At 38.8% G+C, this 25,306-nt stretch overlaps 1 protein-coding gene across 1 annotated transcript in view; it reads right to left on the bottom strand.

Moving 5' to 3' along the window:
• Positions 1-3,288: 3,288 nt before the first annotated feature.
• Positions 3,289-25,306, bottom strand: part of LOC124288837 (calpain-5-like) — a 43,273-nt gene continuing 21,255 nt past the window's right edge. The window contains 13 exon segments of the mRNA XM_046725391.1: positions 3,289-6,427; positions 7,566-7,708; positions 9,057-9,175; positions 9,684-9,805; positions 9,807-9,887; positions 10,127-10,240; positions 10,976-11,156; positions 12,462-12,539; positions 13,171-13,370; positions 13,851-14,043; positions 15,014-15,173; positions 15,176-15,221; positions 16,056-16,187. Of these exon segments, the coding sequence (XP_046581347.1) occupies positions 6,245-6,427; positions 7,566-7,708; positions 9,057-9,175; positions 9,684-9,805; positions 9,807-9,887; positions 10,127-10,240; positions 10,976-11,156; positions 12,462-12,539; positions 13,171-13,370; positions 13,851-14,043; positions 15,014-15,173; positions 15,176-15,221; positions 16,056-16,187 (1,752 nt within the window). The 3' untranslated portion in view covers positions 3,289-6,244.

The raw sequence follows: 25,306 nt of genomic DNA on the forward strand, positions 1-25,306 counted from the left end.
TGTGTCAACCAAGTCAGCGAGCCTGACCACCCGATCCCGTTAGTCACCTCTTACGGCAAGCATGGGTTACTGAAGATCAATTCTAACCCGGATCTTCACGGGTACCATTCACTCGAGCGTGATGTACTGGTTTTGTAACAGGTGAAACTCCACATGCGTCTTACCACCGATTCAGAACAGCTGATCTTTCCAGTGGTTCGAATCAGATATACTTCATGGCCGCGACAGTAGTTTAAGAGACAAACTTAATTAAGCAGTATTTTATTAAATGTGTATTTAAGCACGTTTCTAGTCATCATTAGCTATCTGAAATACAGAACTTTGAGGTTTTGCCATAATTTCCTGTTTAATGCGTTGAATCAGTTCTTCAAAATATCATTTTAAAGCCATAAAAGGCGGCGAGGTAGTGGTTAAAGCTTTAACTCGTGACGTCGAAGGCCCCCCGGATTCCATTCTCCAGGTGGGTACAGTGTGTGTGGCTCATTTCTGGTGTATCGGATCGTGTATTGCTGGAATATTGCAAATGGCGGACTGAAACCATACTTACTCACTCATACATTGTCAAGTACTAAACGTCCATGTTTGTTTGTACAAGAGTTGGTGACAAAAGAAACGAAATTTAATTGTTAAAATATGAATATTCATGGTATTTGAAACTTGAGTACACAAGTAAGGGAAAGTCCCGAGGTGGATCAGCTAAAGAGATACAGTTATATATACCTTACTTAACCCCATTGCATGAGAGGGTCGGAGGTGACCCAACATATGCCACAGTTGAACATATGCAGGTTCATGTGGGTACGTGGGATCAACACGTGTTCGAATCCCCGATTCACTCCGACTGACACAATCCAGTGATCGACATCAGGATCTGCGCAATTACACGAGGACATGCATTAACCAGCAATATCTTGACGAGGGACACCAGAAATGGGCTATGCACATTGTACCCATGTGGGTAAACTTCTCGCAGTGACAACGATGGGAACATGTTTTTGTTTTTCTGACCGGTATGATCCTTTGTCTCATAAAAACGACAAAATGATTGGTATGAACTACGTATAACAGTCACACACCATTCTGTGGTTGACTAATAAACACATTGTGTATTTACTCAGATGAGAAACTTTAGTATCTTCGACTTTCGTGTTATAATATATTACTTCAAAACTTTACTACCCTGTTTGAATATGCATTATGGCTATGTATACTGTGTGTATCTTCTGTGAGTTTGGTTTTACGCGCTTGTAGCAATGTTCCAGCAATATTCCAGCTGAGCACACCAGAATGGGCTTCACACATTGTTTCCAAGTGAGGAATCGAACCCGGGTCTTCAGCGTGAGTGACCAGCGAACGCTTTAACCCCTAGGCTACCCCACCGCCCCTGTATATTCTGTGACACCCCCTACTAGGTAATGTATTGAGAGTGTGTTGGGTATACTCAGTCATACAATGCATGTAAACTGCTGTATTAGATTGTGTACCTTATTAAAGTTATTTGCATACATTATAATTTTGTACATATTGTGTGTAAAATGACTCTCTGGCTGGCTGATAAACACAGGTTTATTTTCTCAGGTCTTCGGTTCTTAAAATGTATTAATTTAGTTATAAAATGTATCAAAACAATTTTATTCAGATAACTGTAGGAGTCAACATTAATGTGTTTTTCTTGGGTTATGTTTCAGTTTGACCTTCTATTGTTGGTGGTCTTAAATATTTACAACATGCAGAATGGCGCTGAAAATGTCATACTGTTGGTTTTTCCTTTTGATGACATCATATTGTGATAACTGAATGTATCAGCTTTTAGTTATTTCTCACATGTATATTTTTTTTCCATTTATATTTCCTAATTTTGTAGCTCGCAGATGCTAATAATCACACCATGCAGATTCCACCCACTCAACCAGCAAGAAATACCATTCTAACGTGCACCAGTTCTGTTTCTCAAAATGTAATGCGTCAGGGACAAAAATGATGACCAATGCAATTTTTCTATTTTATTATGTACCATGTGTTCCTGCAGTCTTATAGTCACAGTGAGTGAGTTTAGTTAATACGCTGCTTTTAGCAATATTCCAGCAATATCACGGCAGGGGACACCAGAAATGGGCTTCACACACTGGACCCATGTGGGGAATTGAACCCAGGTTTCCAGTGTGATGGGCCAATGCTTTAATCACCAGGGGCTTAGCTACCATTACATAAAAATAAGCCCGGGCTTACACATGATTGTTGCTAAAAAAAGTTGAGCAAGCCCTCAATACCATCTAAATATAAATACATGTATAAAGCTTTGCTACCTATCAGGCTTACATGAAAAAATTGGCTAGCTATGCGCCTGACCACTAGGCTACCCCTACCGCCTCTGTGGTTGTCTCCCCAAACCCCTACAGCCCAGTACCGCCTCGGTTGTCTTCCAAAACCCCTACTGCTCATAACCCCTACAGCCCAGTATTCCTACAATTAGTTAAACTAATTTTTTGTTATAATCCACTAAAACCATTATCTCAAACTCTTAGTTTTGTTATTGCTCATTTCAATCATTCTCTTAACTTCTAAGTGTTTGGCATGGTCCATTGTCTGAAATAGGTAACAGGCAGATTAGCAGTGCACTGGACCATGAACTTTGTTGTTATAAGCTGTAGGGGTTGTGGGATGTAGGGGGTTTGGGAGGTTACCGCCTCTGTTATAGTCAGAACAATTGACATGCCAATGCATGTGTTTGTGACTTGTGCCACCTGTTTGTCAGGATAATCACCTGTCTCATCATTAGCTGATAATGTTTCACAAATGTGCTGATTACAAAATTGTAATAATACAATTGCAGTTTGCAGATATTTGTTATGATCATGTAGGTGCTTTTTTGCTGCTTTTATTTGATAACATTCACATTATGAAACATTGGTATTGTAAGCAGAGATGGTCTCTCTCTAATTACCATATATCCGGGTTAGAATATTGATCTTCAGTAACCCATGCTTGTCGTAAGAGGCGACTAATGGGATTGGGTGGTCAGGCTCGCTGACTTGATTGACACGTCATTGCTTCCCAATGACTTAGATCGATGCTCATGCTGTTGATCACTGGATTGTCTGGTGCAGATTCGATTATTTACAGACTGCCGCCATATAGCTTGAATATTGCGGAGTGCGGCGTAAAACTAACTTCACTCACTCATATATCTTGCAAGATACAGCACATTGGAGACTTTGGAAGAAACCTGTTAGCCAGAATTTAGCCAGAAATAATCCCCTCTAAACAAAAACTGCATCAAGAAAGGAATCGAGAACAAAATGTTTATTAAACACAGCATGAGGTTTAATGAACATGGCTGAATCTAGGTGCCACAGATGACAGTCATGTGCCAGTTATTTGAGATGTCTACACTATCTACAACTAAAACAATTGAAGCATATGGATAATCATGAGATTCTTAACTCAAGGTCAAAGTATTTTCTCTGAAGCATGAGACATTGTGTAGCACTGAAGAACTCCATATTACACCGTTATCATATTAAATAAATCACTCAAGTATGACGTCTCATTAACCACACACAGTTGACTCATTAGATCAACCTTATGAAAACCTTTAAAAATTCATGTTAAAAAAATGTCAGCAGTTATAAGTTGGACAGATGTTGTAAAGATGATAACATGAAATTTAGACAAAACTAAGGGTGTGAAAACAACATGTTTGTCTCAGAATTAATAAATATGATACACACAATGTTTCGTGATATCAGCCTTAAGGGTACTTCTTAAAATAATTTGTTCCACCAGAAAAAGTTCCTTTCATTGAATCTGTTGTGTCATGTAGGTTATTAAAATATATTAAGTTACAGGACAGCATCATAAATCATAGCATCTAAAGTTGATGCACATGGGTACATGTCCAAACACAAGATCTATGAGTGATGTAATGAAACATACATGTAAAATAAAATATACAAAAATGTTTATTAACATATGAAAATGACAACAAAAGTAATAAAATAGAAAAGATTATAAAGAATATACAACCTTCCCAGTGCAAGATACAGTAGACGTCGTAAAAGAATTGCATTACATCAGAGATGTGGGCTTACAATATATGAAGCCTTACCCCTTTAACAACCGCATGCAGTGATTCTACATGTTAGTGTACATTATCAATGGTACAAAAATAGGCACTCTCCCTTCCCTCTGCACCATCACTGCCAATATGGGTTACATGTCGAGTACATATTTAGCAGGATAGGATTTGTTCAAGCAAATTGATGAGACATTGAGGCTACTAACTACTATTTTCCTCCACCAAAGGGTGAATTGGCAGGTTTACAATATTATGATGAATTGTGCAAAAGATCTGTCACATCATTTAGCTCAACATATTTGTGCTAAACTGCAGCACTTCCTGGGGTTCCTAGTTCTGGGTAGAGAGACTTGAACTCTGATAACTCTCCTAATTACACATGCTGACTATTCAAAAGGAAGTCCATCCTCAACACTTGTTCTGATGGTGCTTTGGTTCCTGTCTGATCACACTATAAAACAATATTTTAGAAATAAACCTTTCCTGATTGATTATTTATCTGAGAAGAAAGGTCATCCTGATGTAATTCCTGTTGCCTGTCTGGAGGCAATATACAATATGTAGGTAGGCAGTACAGTCCTGTATTCCTGGTAGTTATTATGGGTGTATATATCCTGGTAAGTGTTATACACACATCCTGGTAGCTGCTAAAGTGGTGGCAAGACAAGAAGCAAGGACTAGCAGTCAAGCAACAGTAACTATCACAGCAATACAAAACCCTCACAAATGTGTATATGCATACCTCTACATTAACTAGCCTATTGCATGGCCCTTACTACTATTAGGCTTGGAAACCAAGAATGTTTTCACTATAAACAATACTGGCCCTGGACTAATCAATGTGAGCATTAGGTTCCCTACCATTGCCTTGATCGGACAACTAAATACATGACTATCTAACATCTTCTAAAAGGACTTATTTTCTGCAACAGATATATTGTACTGTTCTTGCTAAAGATGCAAAATGAAGACTTCTTGAAAACCATGAAAACCCAGAAAGTGGTATGTAACTCTATTTTAGATTTAATATCAGAAATATTCAATTCCTTAAATGCATTTATGATTTGGACGGTAAGTAAATAATTAACATTTTTATATTTTAGCATAAAATACCTCCTTGAAAATTTAAAATCACATGACTCAGTGCAGGAAGAGAAAGTAAATTTTACTCAGAATGCTATGCTACATCTTTTCAAATGCCTACATAGTCATGCACTATCCAAACATAACGTTTCACATTACAAGACAAAGGGTTCAGAGTGAATACGCTATGTACAAATACCTAGCAAGTAACAACCACATAGATGTATAAAGACAAGTAACACTGGTTGGAAATTGAAAAGTTATCCCGTGTTTACTTGTATCCAATACAAACAGACTCACAAAGCAAACACTGATAATTAAAAAAGTTTAAAAGTCAATATCAATGAGTAACTATTCACATCATGAGACTAACAAGAGAATAAGTTCACAAGGAAAGACAGTGGTTTTGTAAATTTGCACTTGTTAATAAATCAGCACATTACAATTTGCTTGTTATATACTTACAAGTCCATGATCTATTCGTTCTGAGTAATAAATCGCAGTTATGAAACACTTTTGCAAAGTACTCTGTGAATAACATATTCAAGCAGAACATAAACTTGTTACCTTCTATAGCCACTCATTCATAAGTTTCTGACGTCTTGACAGAGGTGAACATCAGAAAGTTATTCCAAGACACACGTAACAGTTAATGGTGTGTCATCATTTTCAAAACGTACACAAAAGAACTGTATTGTAATTCCAATAAAAAGACAGAACAGTAAAGCCATGTGTAAGAAAACACCACAGTGGAGGAATATGACAAAAGCTTCAAATTACTGTATTTCCTTGATTAAACTCTGATGTTGAAAACTTAAACCAAAGTGCCTTTAAAATTTGCCCAGCCTGAATTAAATACTGGTAGCTTTGATACATAAAATTCGACACTTTTATTATCTTTGTTATTAAATGCCAGGGATAAAGAGTGATATAGATCACCATTTTTAATCGAAGAAATACATTCAGGTAAATCCCTACAGGTAACATTTTGAAACAGGTGTTACAGGTGTTGTGAGTGGATCCACAAGCCTAACAATGTAACAATATTGTGAGCACCAGGTTTCTGATAACAGCAGATAATGTTTAGATTGTAGAGAGGGTCTTGCTCTGTGTGATCTCCACACGGACTTTGCCTGGCCTTGCGGCTCCCTGCTCCTTCTTGCGTCCAACGAGGCCCACTTCCTGTATTGAGTGGGTGCATTCATCAGCACTCATAAACACATGCTTGCCCATGTACTCGTCCCTCAAGAGATTGTTGTTCCAGATCTACAAATACAATAATGTTATAACTTTCATTAATCTGTATGTATAATAGGTAGAAAAGCTGTCGTGTGGGTAATGTTGCCATTTTATTCATGCCTTCCCAAAAATTATCCCACCTTACATTAATATTATTAGTGTATTATGCCACTGTCAGCAACATTCCAGATTCATCAATGTGGCCTTTTGATTATCAATTTTGCTGAGACAAACCACTTGTTATATTATGAATATTTTGTTGATTTGGTTAGTTGTTTATAAGCCCACTTAGCAACATTCCATTAATATCATGGTGGTCTGTGTATATCAACTCTGAATCAGACAACCCAGTGATTGACATTACAGTTGGTATATGTCAACAACGTCATCGAGTCTGATCACAAGAACCATTGTCATCTAATACGACCAGCATAGTGAGTGAGTGAGTGAGTGAGTGAGTGAGTGAGTGAGTGAGTGAGTCAGTTTAGTTTTACGCCGCACTCAGCATTATTCTAGCTATATGGCGGTGGTCTGTAAATATTCGCATCTGGACCAGACAATCCAGTGATCAACAGCATGAGCATAAATCTATGCAGTTAGGTGAGTGAGTGAGTTTAGTTTTACGCCGCACACAGCATTATTCTAGCTATATGGCGGTGGTCTGTAAATATTCGCGTTTGGACCAGACAATCCAGTGATCAACAGCATGAGCATCGATCTACGCAATTGGGAACCGATGATATGTGTCAACCAAGTCAGCGAGCCTGACCACCTGATCCCGTTAGTCACCTCTTACGACAAGCATGGGTTACTGAAAATCAATATTCTAACCTGGATCTACACGGGTCCTACGCAGTTGGGACATAATGATGTGTCAACAAAGTCAGCAAGCCTGACCACCCGATCCTGTTAGTCGCCTCTTAAGACAAGCTTGGGTTACTGAAGATCAATTCCAATGGGTTTATCTTTACAACCATCATAGGTTGCCTGGGACCTCTCTTCCCAGAATAAGCATGAGTTGGTTTAACTACGAGCAATGTTGCATGCCTGTTATGATGGGTGATATGCAACCTGACCTGGTTTACCGGAGACACGAGAGACCTGCTTGTGCTTAAGACTAAAAGAAGCACTGTCTCTTTATCTCCCTATGCTATAAGACACTGACCTGGATCTTGATCGGTGCACCGAGGGGCTTCTTCCTGTAGAACACAGCACTCTGGTTCCAGTTCGGGTCTATGGTGTTCTTGCAGCTTGTGGTCCGCACTGTCTCTCCTTCACACTTGATGATGACGTAAGGGTCAGCGCCACCTGGAGGCAAACGCATCAGTTAACTGGGGAATGTGATATTACTGGTTGACTCACATGGTCTTTATTGTGTACTACCTGATTAAAGCTTAATACTACAGGCTTCCAGACTGGTTTGCTTTGGAGGAGGATGATCCTCTTCCACCATGTTCTGAAGATGTAAACTTGGTAATGATATAGCAGAATGCTCTATCAACAGCTGATAAACTTACATAAATACAAATTGTCTGAAGCAAATTCCCTGAATTGTTTAATTAAATCAAATGTGTGCCAATAACTAGTCAAAGACCACCTGTATATGATAAACAGAGTTATATACTTCCCATCGAAGGCTTAGACTCACTTAAACACTCACTATATATTATGTGTATATATACGGTTACATCGAATATAGATTTCTCCACTAACTTGGGGGAACCAACTGCAAACCATATGCAGATGAATTGCACGAGGATCATGTATCAAATTGCTGAAAAGCATGTGCAAATATCGTGCATGTGAACAGCTGCGTTTTGGTGTAAAGGTTTGTTAAGAATTCGCAAATTTTCACCAATTTTTATCATTTACTGAACTCATGACAATAGCCTTTTCAACGTTACGAATGTTTTACAATACATCAGTTCATGTGTAAACAGTACCTTTAAACAGCATGGAATATTTTGCAAAATGTAGTTTAGAACAGTTGCCTGAAGTAAGTGGCTATATTTACACTAGTGAGTTTGATGGGAAGTATATTATTACTAAAATTGGCCTTGTGAGTGTGGGAAGAGAAAAGGTTTAGTTCATTCTAAAGAAATGTTCCTCACCAGTTCTTTATCAGTTGGGAATGATATCCTGACCTACTTACCAGCAGCCCAATACACCCTGACCTACTTACCAGCAGCCCAAGACATCCTGACTTACTTACAAGCAACCTAATACATTCTGACCTATCTACCAGCAGCCCAAGACACCCTGACCCCATAACCAGCAGCCCAAGACACCCTGACCTACTTACCAGCAGCCCAAGACATCCTGACCTAATAACCCCAACCAGCAGACTCCTAACCAGCAGCCCAAGACCTGACTTACCAGCAGCCCAAACAATCCTGAACTACCTTACTAATTACCAGCAGCCCAAGACATCTGAGCAGCTGAAGACTCCACTTACCAGCAGCCCAAGACATCCTCAGCAGAACTACTTATCAGCAGCCCAAGACATCCTGAATCCTACTAACCAGCACCAGCATCCCCATTTATCAGCACATCCTGACCTAATAACCAGACATCCCCAATACACAGACCTACCTACCAGCATCCCAAAACATCCTGAACTACCTACCAATAGCTCAAGACACCCTGACCTACTTACCGGCTGTGTCCTGTTTCTCCAGACCATGGGCTCCTATGACCTTGATGTGTGTAACCATGACTGGCTCACTGCTCAAGCAGTTCCACCAACTCTTCTGTGGCTGATCCTGATCCAGGTGCCTGCGGGGGAAACACAAACACCATCAAATCTGATACAGTAAGGAGTAACTGAGCAGCGAGTTTAGTTTTACGCCGCCTTTAGCAGCAATATCACAGTGGGGGACACCAGAGCTGGGCCTCACACATTGTACCCATGTTGAAAGCTACCCCACCAGGTAAGGAGTTAGGCTAAAGAATACTGACAGATGTTATTCATTACAATAACATTAATATTATCATAAAACTATAGCATATAAATTATACAATTTAATCTCATAATATATCCTTGGAGGGATGTTTTCAGAAGGCAGTGTTTACTCGCACTATAACGTGGAGAATAGCACATGTATTGGATGATGGTATGTGCTTATGACTAATTTGTCTTTAATAATATAGTGACATGTTCTACAATTGTTCATATAATAATTGAGAAATCAATGCATGTTCTTAGCGTCTGAAAAACACAAGGACTAATTTTTATTGTTAAATAGGATAATACTATCGGACTGTTTTCAAGTTGTAGACTCACTTGAAGTTGTTAGCACTATCTGTGTAGATTCTGATGAGGAAGTTTGACTCAATATCCTTCTCAAAGGTAGTGGGGACGATGACGTAACGTCCCTTTGTGGCTGTTGGCCTCATAAAGATGGACCCGGCTGTTCCTGAAGACGGACGACACTAGCTTCTCGTGGTGACTCAGATCATGCATTCTGTACCGTCTGTTAATCTCAACCTGGAGTATAATGATATTCATATTAATGGGAATGAGTGAGTTGGGTTTTATGCTGCTTTTAGCAATATTCCATAACATGACAGGGGACACCAGAAATGGACTTCCACATTGTACCCACGTGGGGAATCGAACCCAGGAATTCACCGTGACAAGTGGATGCTTTAACCACTAGGCTACCCAACATTACAGCTGAGAATGACATAACCAGTAAATATGCATCCATAGCAGTGTAGACTTACTTTGAATATGGTGAAGCCCATAGTTTCGTTGGTGGAGCCTTCCTTGGTCCGAGTGCTCTTCTGACTCAAGTGGACCATAAACTCCTCCTCTTCCCCACTGATGTCAAATGCATACTGCAAACAGATGTCAAACATGTAACATGGATGCCAATCTTAACAACCATTGCATACACTTTGTTTGTTTATTCTACTCACAGGTTTACATCCACATAAACAAGACAACCTGGCACGCTGGTTGGCACAGGTTCACATTCTACGAAACACAAAGAATGTTCCCGGCTTATCCGACATGCGCAATAGGAAAAGTTTAGCAGATTTGATATGAACACAGTCTTGCTGTCTTGTGTCTGTGGTAAGGCAGCTGAGTTACAAGTGTAGAGGGATGTTAGACTTGAAAGTAAGTCAGAAGTTTGGTCTTATCACAAGACCATGTTCTACACTTACTCAACACTTACCATGAACATGGTGGCCACACAACAAAGACTTAAGACACAAAACTTAAAAGTATGATATGAGCATTACTTCACTGTCAAGGATTGACATAGAAATTGGTTGTAGATGGCTACAGGCTCATTTCATTTGTTGTGTAACACCGCATTCAGATATATTCCAGCTATATCGCGGTGGTCTGTTAATCATCAAGCCTAGACCAGACAATCAAGTGATCAACAGCATGAGCATCAATATACGCAATTGGAATACAATGACATGTGTCAACCAAGTAGGTGAGCCCGACCACCTGATCCCATTAGTGGCCTTTTACGACAAATTTGAAGACCAATTCTGACCCGGATCTCCATGGGTAAACTATAGTTGGGACTTTTCTTCCATGATAACCTTACTCCGTACCTGTGGGTTGTTGAGGAAGGTGTCCCGGTTGTTGAGGCAGCCCCCTGCCCTGTTCGGCTTCTTCCAGGCCCCGTGATGCAGACCTTCGTTCCATGTTTTGGTCAGGGTGAACAAAGACGTGTTCACGTTACGGCAGATTCCAACTTGTTTGAAGTACTTGCAGAAGTCCTCGAAAGTCATCCTACACAGTTTCATGTAGACAGTATGTGAGTGAAAAACTGTTATAATAGCTTCCCAAGATAGTGAGATAAAACATCTACAGACATGAATATTTACAATTCAACCGTATGCATTTATCCTGGCATTGGCTTTAGATCCAGATTAAGATTACTGTGTGTAGACCTCTTGTTAAATACGCCGAAAAGAGCTGTCAGCAATCACATCTTTTCTCCCCTGTCAACTAGTGATTGAGTTTGGTTTTATGCTGCTTTGAGCAATATTAAAGCAATATCACGGCGGGGGACACCAGAAATTGGCTTCACACATTGTACCCATGTGGGGAATTGAATCCGGGTGTTCGGCGTGACAAGCGAACGCTTTAACAACTGGGCTACCCCACCGCCACCATGTCTACTAGCACCCAATACTGCATCTCAGAACATGTCCTGAATCTTCCAAACTAGGAGTCTAAAGAATACGCCAATTACTAAATTCAAAGATCCTTACATAAAATATGAGGGCCCTGTGAAAATTACTTTAATTCATATTTAATTAATATTTCACTTATATATTATAAGTTGTTCACTGGTCCCTCGGGGGTGGGGGTAGGAGGAGGGGGTGGGAGGATTGGTTGATGTACCCTTGATGTTTGTTTATGTTCCCTGAGTCTGAAGGGCGAGGGGAACATAAACAAACATCGATGGTACATCAACCCATGGGCCCCAAGGGACCAGTGAACAACGTATTTATCTTACCGAACACCTTAATGTTAATTTTGAATTGTTCGAAGCATGTGTACAAATCTTTTTGTAGCCATTGCTACATTTTGCTGACAAGAAAAACAGATTTAGAGTTATCTCCCTTCCATCGATTTGCATTCGCAAAACATCGGTAATTTCCGTACATCATACGTGATTCAATGTTATTCGAGATAAAGAATTACTACCACGAGGTACCAAATGAGTTGCCATTGACAGCGGGGTACATTGAAATGTTACTCGCTTGTCAGCGGGGTACATTGAAAATAATAGAACTGCGCTCAGCCAATCAGAAAGCGACATTTATGTGTGAGGTAAGATAATATTGTGTGTCCTCCGGGTGCAGTACATATTTTCATTTGCATCCATTCTATACATTTTTGTGTCCTGGACGCATATTTCCGCATTATGTAAAACCATGATAACTTAAGAGAAGTTCAATGCAATGACCAGAAGAAAGAAACCAATATTTTACATTCAATATTACATATTCTAAATATCTTTTTCTTTCAGTTGCATCATTGACATATGTTTACAAAGGTTACTTAAACTTTGAAAGTTTTTCTTACCAGAATTCACCATCATCATCAACAGTCAAGCCAATCTTCTTCTGATCATTCTTGTCAATTTTCTCCCACTCAGGAGATCTTGAAAATAAAAATTCACATGTGAAATATCACAAAACAAGTCAATGAACCTGTAAACATTCCCCGTAAGGAACATTTACATGTTTGCAGTAGACATCCGCTGCATGCATGTGGTGCACTATTAGAGCAAGACAACTGTTCTGGTCTGAATTCAAAACAGGGAAAGGTAGAAAATGCTAATCGCATACATAACACAGTTGGTTTCCGAAGCACCACAACCATTAACAACACAGTTAACTTTTAATTACAACATTTCTACTCGCGATAAAGAATTCAGTTTCCACACGCAATGTAATACTGAATTCGACTAATGGGATGCCAAAGATTTCTTCGTCACAACTGACCCACAGGTTTAGGTATATTTCAGCAATATCTCCTTCTGGCCTGTGACTGAATATAGTTTTATGCCTCCTTCAGCAATGTTTCAGCAATGTCACGTGGTGTGAAGGACACTATAGGCGGAATGAGCAAACACTTTAATCACTGGACTACCCAACTGCCCATCAAAGTCCATGAGGAGCTGTGTACTTATTCACCTGTAAGAAAATTCCACCCAGGTTATTGCCAAACAACTGTCCTTAACAGACTGAATGAGCTTCCTTGCAATATTTCTAATTCAGTTCAGACATACCCATCACTGAATGCTCCCTTCCATTCACATTGACCCCAAGGGTTACGAAGTCGAACCATTGCCAGTTTTGGACGATTGAACATGCTGAACAGTCCTGACGATCCTTCCAGGTGGACATTCTTCACACAGGTCACACCATAGGCATGGCCTTTGACCAGACCCATGTCTGTGCTGGCTTCCATCTCTTGGGCAGATTCAGCCTGAAATGAGGCAGGTCCATAACATATGTGTGTAAAGGCAGGCTATCAACCTATAAAATTACCTCCCTTTGAAAAGCTTACACAATTTCACTGTGAAGTTATTGCCTTTTTGGGGGTTTGATTCCTTGAGTACAGAGAACCTCATCCGAGTGTGATTTGTTTTACATGAAGTATGTCAGAACTCTTTGGTAAATGCTTTAAAGTGTATAATGAACAGGTGTTTATGAACATCTGATTTTCAAACACAGTATGTTTATCCCAATTCTACCATAATCGCGTTAAGATATTTAAAAAAATACATACTGTGCTGGAAAATCAGAGGTATATAACGTGATTATATACCCCTGAATGACTTCAATTAACCAATCACAATCCAGTATTTACTGAAGTCATGGTAGAATACAAGCTTTAACAACTAGGCTACCCTATTGCCCCGATTGGGATTCAAGGTCTTAATCGGGTATGACAGAATCCACTCACTGGAATTGATGCTGCCATCAGAGACCTCCTGTCCATTTCTTTCTGCATTCGGGCAAAGAACTCCGCCCGCTTCTCTGGCTCGGTTGCCACCCCCATCTTTTCCATCTCATATGTGTCGGACACACCACCAGTGAAATCCTCCAGAGCCTCATTCAAGTCCCCACCATCCAGAGACTCATAGCATCCGAAGAATCTGAAGACACGGGGAAAATGAGATGGATCCACATGTAGTAAGTGAGTTTAGTTTTACGCCACGCTCAGCAATATACCAGCTATATAGCGGCAGTCTGTAAATAATTGAGTCTTGAACAGACAGTTCAGGGATCAACAGCATGAGCATCGATCCACGCAACTAGGATACGATGACATATGTCAGCCAAGACTGATCACCTGATCCCACTAGTCGCCTCTTACGACAAGCATGGGTTACTGAAGATCAATTCTAACCTGGATCTTCATGGGTCTAAATCCTGATGTAAATGATAGCTCCTTGTGGAGTTTAGTCTCAGGGCTGGCCTTACTCTATGTCTGTGTTACTGGTAAGGATGGCAAGATATGACTATCTTCTGACACAATGTGTATCCTGACACTTTGTCGATGATATGAAACATATCACGATACTTAATTTGTGTCAATTTTGTATGAAAGGATTACGGCATAGGGCATGGACACAAATAAAACTTGAAAAATGTTTACATTTCTTGAATATCTGGTGCAATATGAGAAAAATATCCATTTCAAACAATGTTACAGAAAGTAAGAACAAAATCAAAATTTACAATTGACCCTGAGTCAGTGCACAATGTTGATAATGCATATATTTATAATGGTAACATTGTTTATTAACATGGATTTTACCAACAAAGTCATTCCAATGCTGTTTTAAATGTTCACCATGTGAATGGATATTGGACTAAAAATAAATCGAGGTAGTTAATGTGCAGTGTGTATCTATCAGATGAGAATATTTTCAGTGTACCAAGGTATGTGAGAGAGTTACTCGTTAATCACATCCCTGAACTGGATGATTGGTCTGACCTTGATCCACAGCCGAAAGTGGATGTTGTTGGTCCTTTCAGGCTCCGAAATGCTCCTATACAAATTTCAAACATTTATTCATGATATGTTACAGTTTGAACTAGAAGTTGACAATATCAACTCACTTCGCATATGCCTTCTCCAACAGAGCGCTCCAGAATTCATTCTTGCTCTGTGAGTGGATGAAGACCAGCTCTCCACCGATCACAGGTAGATGGTCATCGATGACTACTTCGGTCCACTCCCCATAGCGCCAGAACATGAAGCGGAAGATTCCTTGGTAGTTTTCGGCTTCTGATCATCCCACTCCTGGCCCGCAGCATCTGGGATCACCTGCAGCAACAGAAGGAGATTGATTGAGTTTAGTTTTACGCTGCTTTTAGCAATATTCCAGCAATATCACGGTGGGAAACACCAGAAATGGGCTTCACACATTGTACTCATGTGGGGAATCGAACCCGGGTCTTCAGCATGACTAGCAAACGCTTTGACCACTAGCCTACCCACTGCCCAACAGGAGAGGTGAGTGAGAGTTACAGATGGTTATTGATATAGATCATTGATTATTGTTGAACAAACATTGATCAATTATCAATAAGAATGGGAGATGTAACTGTGAGCAAATATGCAAAAAGCTCCAAAACTATTCTCATATTTCACCTCACTGGTGAGTAGCAACACATTAATGCATGGATAACTTTGTGGACTTAAATATTTGACAAAACAAAGTTGCTCTCAGTCGTCAACAATTGACAATAATGCAGCTCTTTTAGTAATATAAAACTTAACAGCATGGGAATAGTTTATTCAGGATATTACTCATGATCAACATAGAATTGAATGTTGGTATAAGATAAGCAGTAAAGTAAGTATACGAGAAAGCATATCATGAACTATAACATTAATTGTCAATACCCAGTGCAATGCTACATGAATAAATCGTGACCTGCCTTGGACATGCTGCCTTGACTAAAGCCATTGGTCAATTTTCTCAGCTTCAGTGATACAAATCGCTACTGTGAGTCAGTGTTTCTTGTTACTCCCAAACATCAATATACTAAGATAATTAAACAAAATGCACTAAAATTTTCCATAAATATATCATAGGTTTAAAAGGAATGCCAACATTTACATGCGCAGCAGTGTCCATAAAGCTCTCGCACATACCTTGTTCCAGATTTCAGAATACTGTGCCAGACAGGAACTGGCCGCCACAAACCAGCAGTTGCCAAGGCGACCCTGGGACACATCGTTAGAACTTGCACCTTCAACAAATAACTTTGGGTTGTCCACAATTTGCTGGAAAAAAAAAGAAAGAAATATATAAAATAGAATAAATTTCTTAAGTCTTGAAATGAGCATTTAGCCATTATTCCAAATGTTCATTGACATGAAATATCAAAACTGTTCCTGTAAATAAGACAAGAGGTAGGGCCAAGTTATATGGCTGCAACTTAATTTGTATTTGAAACTTCAAGTAGTGTCTTTGATTGAAATAACTTGTAGTTAAAGTGAGAGAGCGAGTTAAGTTAATGCCACTTTTAGCCATATTCCAGCAATATCACAGCATGGTTGCAGTCAAAGACTTCATGTAGTGACTAGATTGACAAGACACACCATTTCTATTTATGTTTTTTTGTTGCTTAAAACCACACTCAGCATTATTCTGTTATTTGACAGTGATCTGTGAATTCTATCGCTGATTCGACTGCATCTTTATTCTTTCAGGGGAATCCCCAAGAACTAATAGAAAATTTCAGCAGCACTGATGGAGAATCAGGGGAGATAACAAATTCCACAACCTCAGTCACAGTTGTTTTTTAATGCTGCAGTCAGCAATTCCAGCTACATGGCAGTGGTTGGTAAATAATTGATTCTGAACCAAATAATATAACGATCAACAGCAAGAGCATCGATCTATGCAATTGGAATACGATAACATGACATTGTGTCAACCAAGTCACAAGGACACTTTATCATCGGCACAAATATCATATAATCAACATTGAAATTGTTAGACCAAACAATAAATAACAAACACTGCAAGGCTAATACCTTCACAGGAGATACAGTAGACTGTACATACAATGAACACAAAGGGACCACATATTGTAGGTCATCATAAACTAGTTTGGTATACAGATTACAGCTCATATACAGCAAGTGTCTGGGACCAACAAATCAGTTCATTTGTTTGTTACAATTGTGTTCAAACACTGTGAACTGAGAATCGAGATTATTTACAACTTTATTCATATCTTACGATGTTAACATCAATTTACAAGCTATAATGAAACAAAAGGCACTCTCTTCTTTTATAATGTATGTCATGTTTTCTATTTATCATCTGCAACAATATCTTTTTGGAAATACTTTTGTGTTCAAAAGTGTGGTGAAATGTCTGCTGGAACACTTGCAAACAGTGGGAAGTGATGGATAATAAGTTGGTGGGTTATGCAAAGATGTTTGTGCTTGAATACAATATTTCTTGACAGTGTCCGGTAATCTCATTGGCTTTTATCAAATAAGATTGTAACTGCTGCTTCATAATATTTTCCATACCTTTGTCTTCTGGGAAAAAAAGGCACAAGGCTCTGAACTGAATCCTAAAGAAATAATTTTGTAAATATTTAAAATCTGAGATTTCAGTAAGAAACGCTTAAGGTGCCATAACAGGGATCATTCAAACAAAGTTTCAGCACCACAGACATATATAACTTTTCAGTGGAGATACTATGACATAATTTCATTTGACTTATATTCCTGTCAACTAAATTACATTGAAAAGTATTTAACAAAATACCATGTAACTATGGAAACCAGTTAAGTTTACATAAATGTTTAGATTTATCCATGTCTATAATCCACTTCAGACTCATTAAAATTCCAGCTGTAACACCAACATAATGTTGAAAATTGTTCAGTCAACTTAAATCATTTCTAAATTAAAGTACTACACAATGTTGTACCAATATTCCAACATTTTCACAGGGAAAAACTTGTGGCCAAATGTGGGCGAACTTTCAACAACAATGGATCACAATACATATTTCTCATGCCATCTCTCAGTACTTCTATGAGGCATCCTCTTGAACACGTCTGCACTCAATCCTCCTTTCAAAATGATGCAATGGAAACAATTAAAGAATGTAAGAAGAATTTGTCTTGGATAAATCTGAGTTGAGGTGAGCCCTTCAACAGGTTCCAGTTAGCAGTACCACTTGTGCCTGTGAATCCAGTCTGGCTTCTAATTGATCTGGCAACTTACAGAATTCGCAAGCCATGACTAATACCTTCTCTGTACAAGAAATACCTGGACAGGTTCCCTTCACTTACATCTGTGAATGAAACGATTATGACTGATTAGAGTGGGCCTGAAGATCTTGCAGGAGGGAGTACCATGTGGTAAGTCAACTTCCAGTACAGCTTAGTCAGATCTGTGTGTCCTGTTTTTGCATCTTGGCCTCAGATGTTTATGGTGCCATCTTACAAGTAGAGATTTTTTAAGTGTTTTGCCCTGGTTTAGAGTGTTATCCTTATTTACTTAAACAAATTTACAAATACAACAACAACAACAACATGTTTAACTTTTCCTTATGCTGAAGTGCTGCATATAGATTTTCAGTGCCTCTACTACAGCATGAATCTCATTGTAATGAACTTCTTAACCACTATATATTGACTGTGAGTTTATTAGTGTGTCAAAATTACATGTGTTAATGTAGCTTGACAAGAAAATTGGCTGAAAAACTTTAATTCAGCGCTTTTTTAAACATGTTTTATCAAAGGTCAATACAATTTACGTGGGTGGTATGAAAAGGGCCAATCACATATCACGAAAGACTGTGAAGATGAAAGACGAGGCTAGGCAATATTTGTTGCATCCACTCTTCACAGCACATGGATTTATATGCTCAAAAGCAAAACATATGTTGGATTAATGCTTACTTATTGTCTTTAAAGTGAAATATATATACCCCTTGAAACTTGATAACAGTGACAGATAGGTAATTTGATTCTTCTGTCATTTCCACATCTACACGAATTATCAAAATAAATGCTTTTTAGATTAATAAATATGCATGTATAAATTCTATCGTGTTTGATAGTGTAACCTTGATTAATCACAGAAAACATTATTAGTCAGATATTGCATTTTGGACACACACAATTGTCCAAACACTTCTGTACTGTATTCTTTGGATTCCAACCAGTTGGTCCCATGTTACCTCCCCTGGTAAAATATTTGGTGTGATATTGCATTTTGGACACACAATTATCTGAACATTTCTGTACTGTATTCATCGGATTCCAACTCGTTGGCCCCAAGTTACCTCCCCTGTGGACTGCTAGGCTACAGTATTGATTGTCAACCCGTCAATGAAAGATACACACACACCTGGTCTGACAAGTACGCCTGAACAGATCAAACAAGGGCACATCGACATCAATTATTGACTACCATTTATTAGTTCCTTCTCATCCCACTGAACTGGAACATGAATATCTCCAGTTCACATGGTAGAAATGGACTGATACTGCTCTCAAACATCATTGCAATTTGTTATAACAAAATGCACATTACACATATATTTGCAAAATGTTTAAGAAGGCAAGGTTTTGCCTTATTTTCTGAAAAATAGTTTTAAAACTGTGAATAGGAACAAAACAACTATTGTATACAAATTCAATCAATTTGGAATCCTAGAGAAAACCTTGAGCTTTGGTGCATCATAGCGTACATACCAAGTATATAACCCAGGATTTTACATGTGTGTAACGTATGTTCAGTATGCACAACATACACTATGCCCGCACAAATATATATATTGTGTCAGGAGGGACCCACAATTATATTTGTTGTACCAAATTCTCGACAAGAAATATACAGTTCCTATCATGGATGTAATTATTACATGTTAAGACCACCCTTTGTACTAACTTGGATTACGGACCCGCTGACCCTCTAAATTTTGGAAATATCCAATTTGTTTTCCCCACCGACTGGGCAAAACATCGCCTATTATTCTGTAAAAACTACTCGGGAGGAAAAAATAAGGGCATTTTTGTCTGCAATTTTTACCCTGTTTAGGAAATATTTGCTGAAATGGCTTTCGCGATCGTTCTCGTAATTGTGGTAAACAAATAAGAGTTACGTGCCCCTGACTACAGCGCCCTCTTAGCGTCGTCTGCAAATAGCAGGTAAACACGATGGGAATCTGACAGGTTTTGATTTTGATAGACCTTCAACGTTGACGACATGTCAGAAACATTTTGCTTTTGCATAGACTGTGACATACATGGGAATAGGAAGGAACTACGTGTAGTAGACATAAACCTTTTATAGGCAACTTCTTGAGCCAAAATAACATCATTCATGATACAGATGTCATCTTGTCGGCCTTCGGGTCTTCAAGTGAAAATTCAAAACAAGATCTATCCATTGACCTGACTACATGCACTTTCAAGTCCCTTTTTTACTTTGGCAATAGGCATTACGTACACATACGTGTGGAGGATGCAAATGTCGCCTCCGACCATAATGAAAATTCCCGTCTGAAAATACACCATCAAGAAATGTATTTGATCTCCTCAGAAACGTAACAAGAACATATGACCGACTGCTGAATAGAGGTACGAGATTTGCATGCATTTGTTTTCAACAAAATGCAGAATTGTTTTTGGTCAAATTTAGTAATTTAACGTGAAGTTTTACTGAAATATTTCGCCTGCAACCGAAGATCCGGTGATGGAGTTAGTTCCCTTTGCTCCGTTAGTCCAATACGTTTTCATATAATATTTGACTTCTAAACTGAACAACATTCTTCAAGTTTAACAACAGTATTTGAATTTCAGAAATAGATAATTAATTATTGAATCATAACTCCCGAAGTTAACAGAATAACATTTTTCCAACTGAATTACCTGCAGTTAACTGATTTTTTTCTTCCCTCTTCCAACTCTTCATTTCAGTTGAAAAAATCTGTAATCCAAGTTATGTAAAAAGGGTGGCCAAGTACAGTAGACCATTTCATGACTTTAAAAGACCCTCAAAGTTGTAATAAAGACTCCTGAAATTAGAATTTTGGGGTCATCTGGACCCTTATTTTTGTAAGGTAAGGTTAAACCCGGGTAACCAGTTCAAATGAATGAATGACATGTCTGTGGGTGGGTATGAAGTACCAAGCACAGACACTTCCTAATCCCCGACCACAGAAGTTACCTCACCCAACAAGCTTGACAAGTATGGCAATCACACCCTGTATCAGGTTCATGTCTACTTTGAAACACGAAGGATTTGTTTACAAGACTAACCGTACAGTCTACCACCATCAGGGATCCAAGTCCAGATGAGACCACTATCGGCCCACACTGAAATACAACCTATACTCTAGCAACTCATTTTGACATATAGGGTGTGCCCAGGGGAAATACGTCATAGAAGTGAAAAGTAGATTCAAAATTCCATGATCTAATCGAATAATGTAAATCTTTGTTTTTGCATGATCATCACATATACAGTCACTGCTAATTCCTGCATATCATATCCTTTGTTTCTATAATTATCAAGGTGAGGTGAGGTGAAATTGGGTTTTACGTCGTGCTTGAGAATATTTCGCTCATATGATGACATGCATGCGTGTGTATGCGGCTGCTTGTACTAGCCCAGACTGAAGCTGGTTTTATAGTGCTAGCCCACTGAGATACCATGCCACAGTGAAGCATGAATACCCGACTCATACACATTATACTGACCAGTCCTTGTTGTACCCATTAATGCCAAGCGCCAGGCAGGGACCAACAAGTACCATATTTTAACGTCTTTTTGGTATGACGCGGTCGGGGATCGAACCCGCGACCTTCCGCTCTCCGGGCGGACGCTCTAACCACTACACCACAGAGGCGGTCTAATTATCAAGGCATAATGATCTTTCAAAGATAGTATTTTAAGGTCTGTCTCATGTCCAGCAAAGAGATTGTAACACTAAGACGTAACAGTCATATAGTTATAATCACTTCGTGGAACAGGGACCTGATTTCATAAGAGTGAGTGAGTCTAGTTATACGTCAATCAGCAATTCCAGCTATATGGTGGTGGTCTGTAAATAATCGAGTCTGGACCAGATAATCCAGTGATCAACAGCATAAGCACTGATCGATTTTGTAAGAAAAAAAAGTTGCTTGAACTTAAAGCAGTGTATGAAATAAGGTTTTCGTTCGACCCCTGAGATGGGCTAGACTTCTAATGGATGGTCTAAATTTACAGCTAGCGCCATGATATTGCTGGAATATTGCTAAAAGTGGTGTAAAACTAAACTCACTCATTCACTCACTCAATATTGACACTCGAAAGATTATTGATCTATTACAAATAAGTGTTTCAGGAAATTCAAGAACATATCTGTGATTTTCTAGACATTTTCAGAGGCCAATATTCAGACCCAAATCTGAAGCAAATGTCATTAAATATTCTTGAATAGGAATTAAAAGTATCCAAATTTATGTAATTGACAATATTTTAATCAAACAGCTAATTTCATGGATTTCATTAGTTTCAATAACCTGTTTTTAATTGATAACAAGAAAATTATATTTGAAGAGACATTGCTTCACTACATGTTAGAGCAATGAATGTTATCTCAAAACATAATTTTGAAAAACATCTGAATTTACAAAAATAACTTTAAAGAATTCGATTTGGAACAAAGTAACAATTTCTCCCCAATTTGCCCGGCACTGACATGTATTTCAGACTACAGGATATATACCTGGTAAGATGGGTTACAATTTGTAATGTACTTACCATAAGCATGCATAAAGGATGATTATAAAGGTTTTATCTGTTCAACTGGCATTTTAGAAGTTGATGAGTAAGAAAGACAAAATACTTTATGGATGACAAGTTTATATGAGGCAACATTTTGGTACAGATTCTCACACATCCCTTGATGCATGCCATCATGTTGTTTTGCTAATCACTGTAAGATTTAGATAAGAGCTGTGCTGTAGTACCTGGGCTCCTGGATCGATGGACGAGTAAACAAGTCTCTATTTCCTCATTAGTCTGTCTCCCAGTCCTGAACCACATTATTTTCCCTTCCACCCAGCCCTCCAGCAATGCTAAAGTGAAATGAAACAAGTCTAGATTACCCCAGGTTCAGGATCTCCTAACTCACTAGTGCTCCTTTTTAATATAAATGGGTTCATTTGTTACTACTACTAATATGCTATATATTCAGGGACAAAGCATTAGCCTATCTCCTCATATAAGTCTTGAGTTGTTTAAATAGGATAATCTGTTACCTCAGTTGCCAAGGTTACTGCAATCTTGTTCAATTTTATTTGATTATTTCATGATGAAAATTAAAAAATAACAATAAGGTTTAGAACATGATGTCTAACAATCAGCACAATTAGCTTATTTCATCTGTATAAATCAAGCCTTCCAATATTATTGTTCTGACGTTACCTGTAATGGGGTTTTGTCAGATCTTTGGTGTAGCACCCTATTTGTGTGAACTTGTAAGCCAGTATAATCCAGCCAGAACTCTCAGATCCCAGTCCCACATTCTGTGCACAGTGCCTAGATACAGACTAAAACGATTTGGATTCAGATCATTTGCCTATCAATAAGCTGTTCTATGGAATTCTCTGCCCGAAGATCTTAAAACAGCCCAAAGCCTGCTCTCCTTAAAACTCTCCTCAAAACTTTTCTATTTAAGAAGTACTTTGTCTAGACTCTCACCCAAATAACTTTACTTGTAGTGCCATGAGCATACCAGCTGGTGTGGAGTTTGGCGCGTGACAAATTTACTCATTATTATTATTATTATTATTATTATGTAGCATGTTAGCCTTGCTCCAAGGCTGTACTGAATGCTGAGCCAATGGATGTATGGCAATTCTATCCTTTAAAGTGGCAAGTCTAGATCAGCAGACAGTACAATACTTATACATTTTAGAAATTATCATTTTACCTATTAATTATTAAATTAGATACTTGTGCAAGTCTAGTAGTGTGTATGAGAGATGGGCCACCGTTGCATGTGCAAGTGACTACCTGAGACTGCTGGGTCAGCAAACTTCTGTATGTAGCACAAATATGTTGCCATCAGTGATAGTCAGAAAGATAAAACAAAACTAAGTATAGTTGATAACAATTATACAAGTTCTTGAAAGACATGTGAAGAGGAAAAATTAAATGGTAAAAGTCGTAAAAGAAAAATGTGCAAAAGTTGTAAGACATGCATCACTTGAGGCTCCCACTCCTATCCAAGCCATGCGACCAAACCATGGGACCTCCTAAGTCCCTTCCCATAGGGTTTCAGTAGCAATACATGACTCAAGGAATGAGTGGGCGAACATCTCCTCCCACACAATTACACCTGGCAGATTACTGTCAGTGAATATCACATGTCTAAAGCTGGTACTCAGTCTATGGCTTAACACTATAATTACACAGGAGAATACCCTGTGAACACCTGTGGGGGACGTACCCTGTGACGTGATTGATAGGCGTCCCTCCCCTGCCCCCAGACAGCATGTAAGCTGACCTGATCTGTCAGCCAGACAATATCAAACCATTACACATACCCTGAGAGGAGGACACGCCACATCATGTTATTGATCATATCACCCGCCAGAGGATGTGATACTGTCCCATGAATTACAGTGCTATATTTAGGTGCATGGTGTAAGTGCTTTACTCTCCATCGCAACATGCCCTATTTAACAATGTGTGGGCTGGGGTGGAGTCCTACTCCCATAGAATTTCTGTCACCGGAATGCATTGTTCATCTTTCATAAGTGGGTCTCACACTTTTTAGTGAGGTGACATGAAATGGGGCTTGATGTTCATGACTATGTCACTCACTGTCATGCATCACAAGTACGTAGGTATCTTGAGATACTCTGCTGCAAAATATCATGGATAACCCCCTCAGACACATTATAACGACTCTGAGGCACCTAGTCCATGTTTTATCTGCTTAATGCCAGGTGCTATCGCTTAATATCTCTTGTTATCACATGCCCTCTGGGATTGAATATTTCTCTGTGATCTCAGCCACTTGTCCAAGGACCGGAGTATTGTAAATATTCCGTTTGGTCACATAACCTCACAAATATCAATCCACACAACACAAAATCATCTAAAAATTATGCTAAGAGTACAACATTTGCACAAGTAGCCTCACAACTTTTTGGCACTGGCTGGTGTTTACTGTAAAATGTCTGAAATAAACAAAAGAAAATAAGGACAATTAAGTCAGTTTTCAAGCCTAGTACTGGGGTACTAACACTTTAATGCCGAGTTGGTCAGGGGATGTTTATTGCAGTAGAAGATATCAAGATGAATATGGCAGGTTATTTGTAATACTAAAATCAAATCAAGTTTCCAAAATATTTCGAGTTCAATG

Source organism: Haliotis rubra, unplaced genomic scaffold (genome assembly GCF_003918875.1).
Source record: "Haliotis rubra isolate DU_JTF1 unplaced genomic scaffold, ASM391887v1 Scf426, whole genome shotgun sequence".
NCBI lineage: Eukaryota > Metazoa > Mollusca > Gastropoda > Lepetellida > Haliotidae > Haliotis > Haliotis rubra.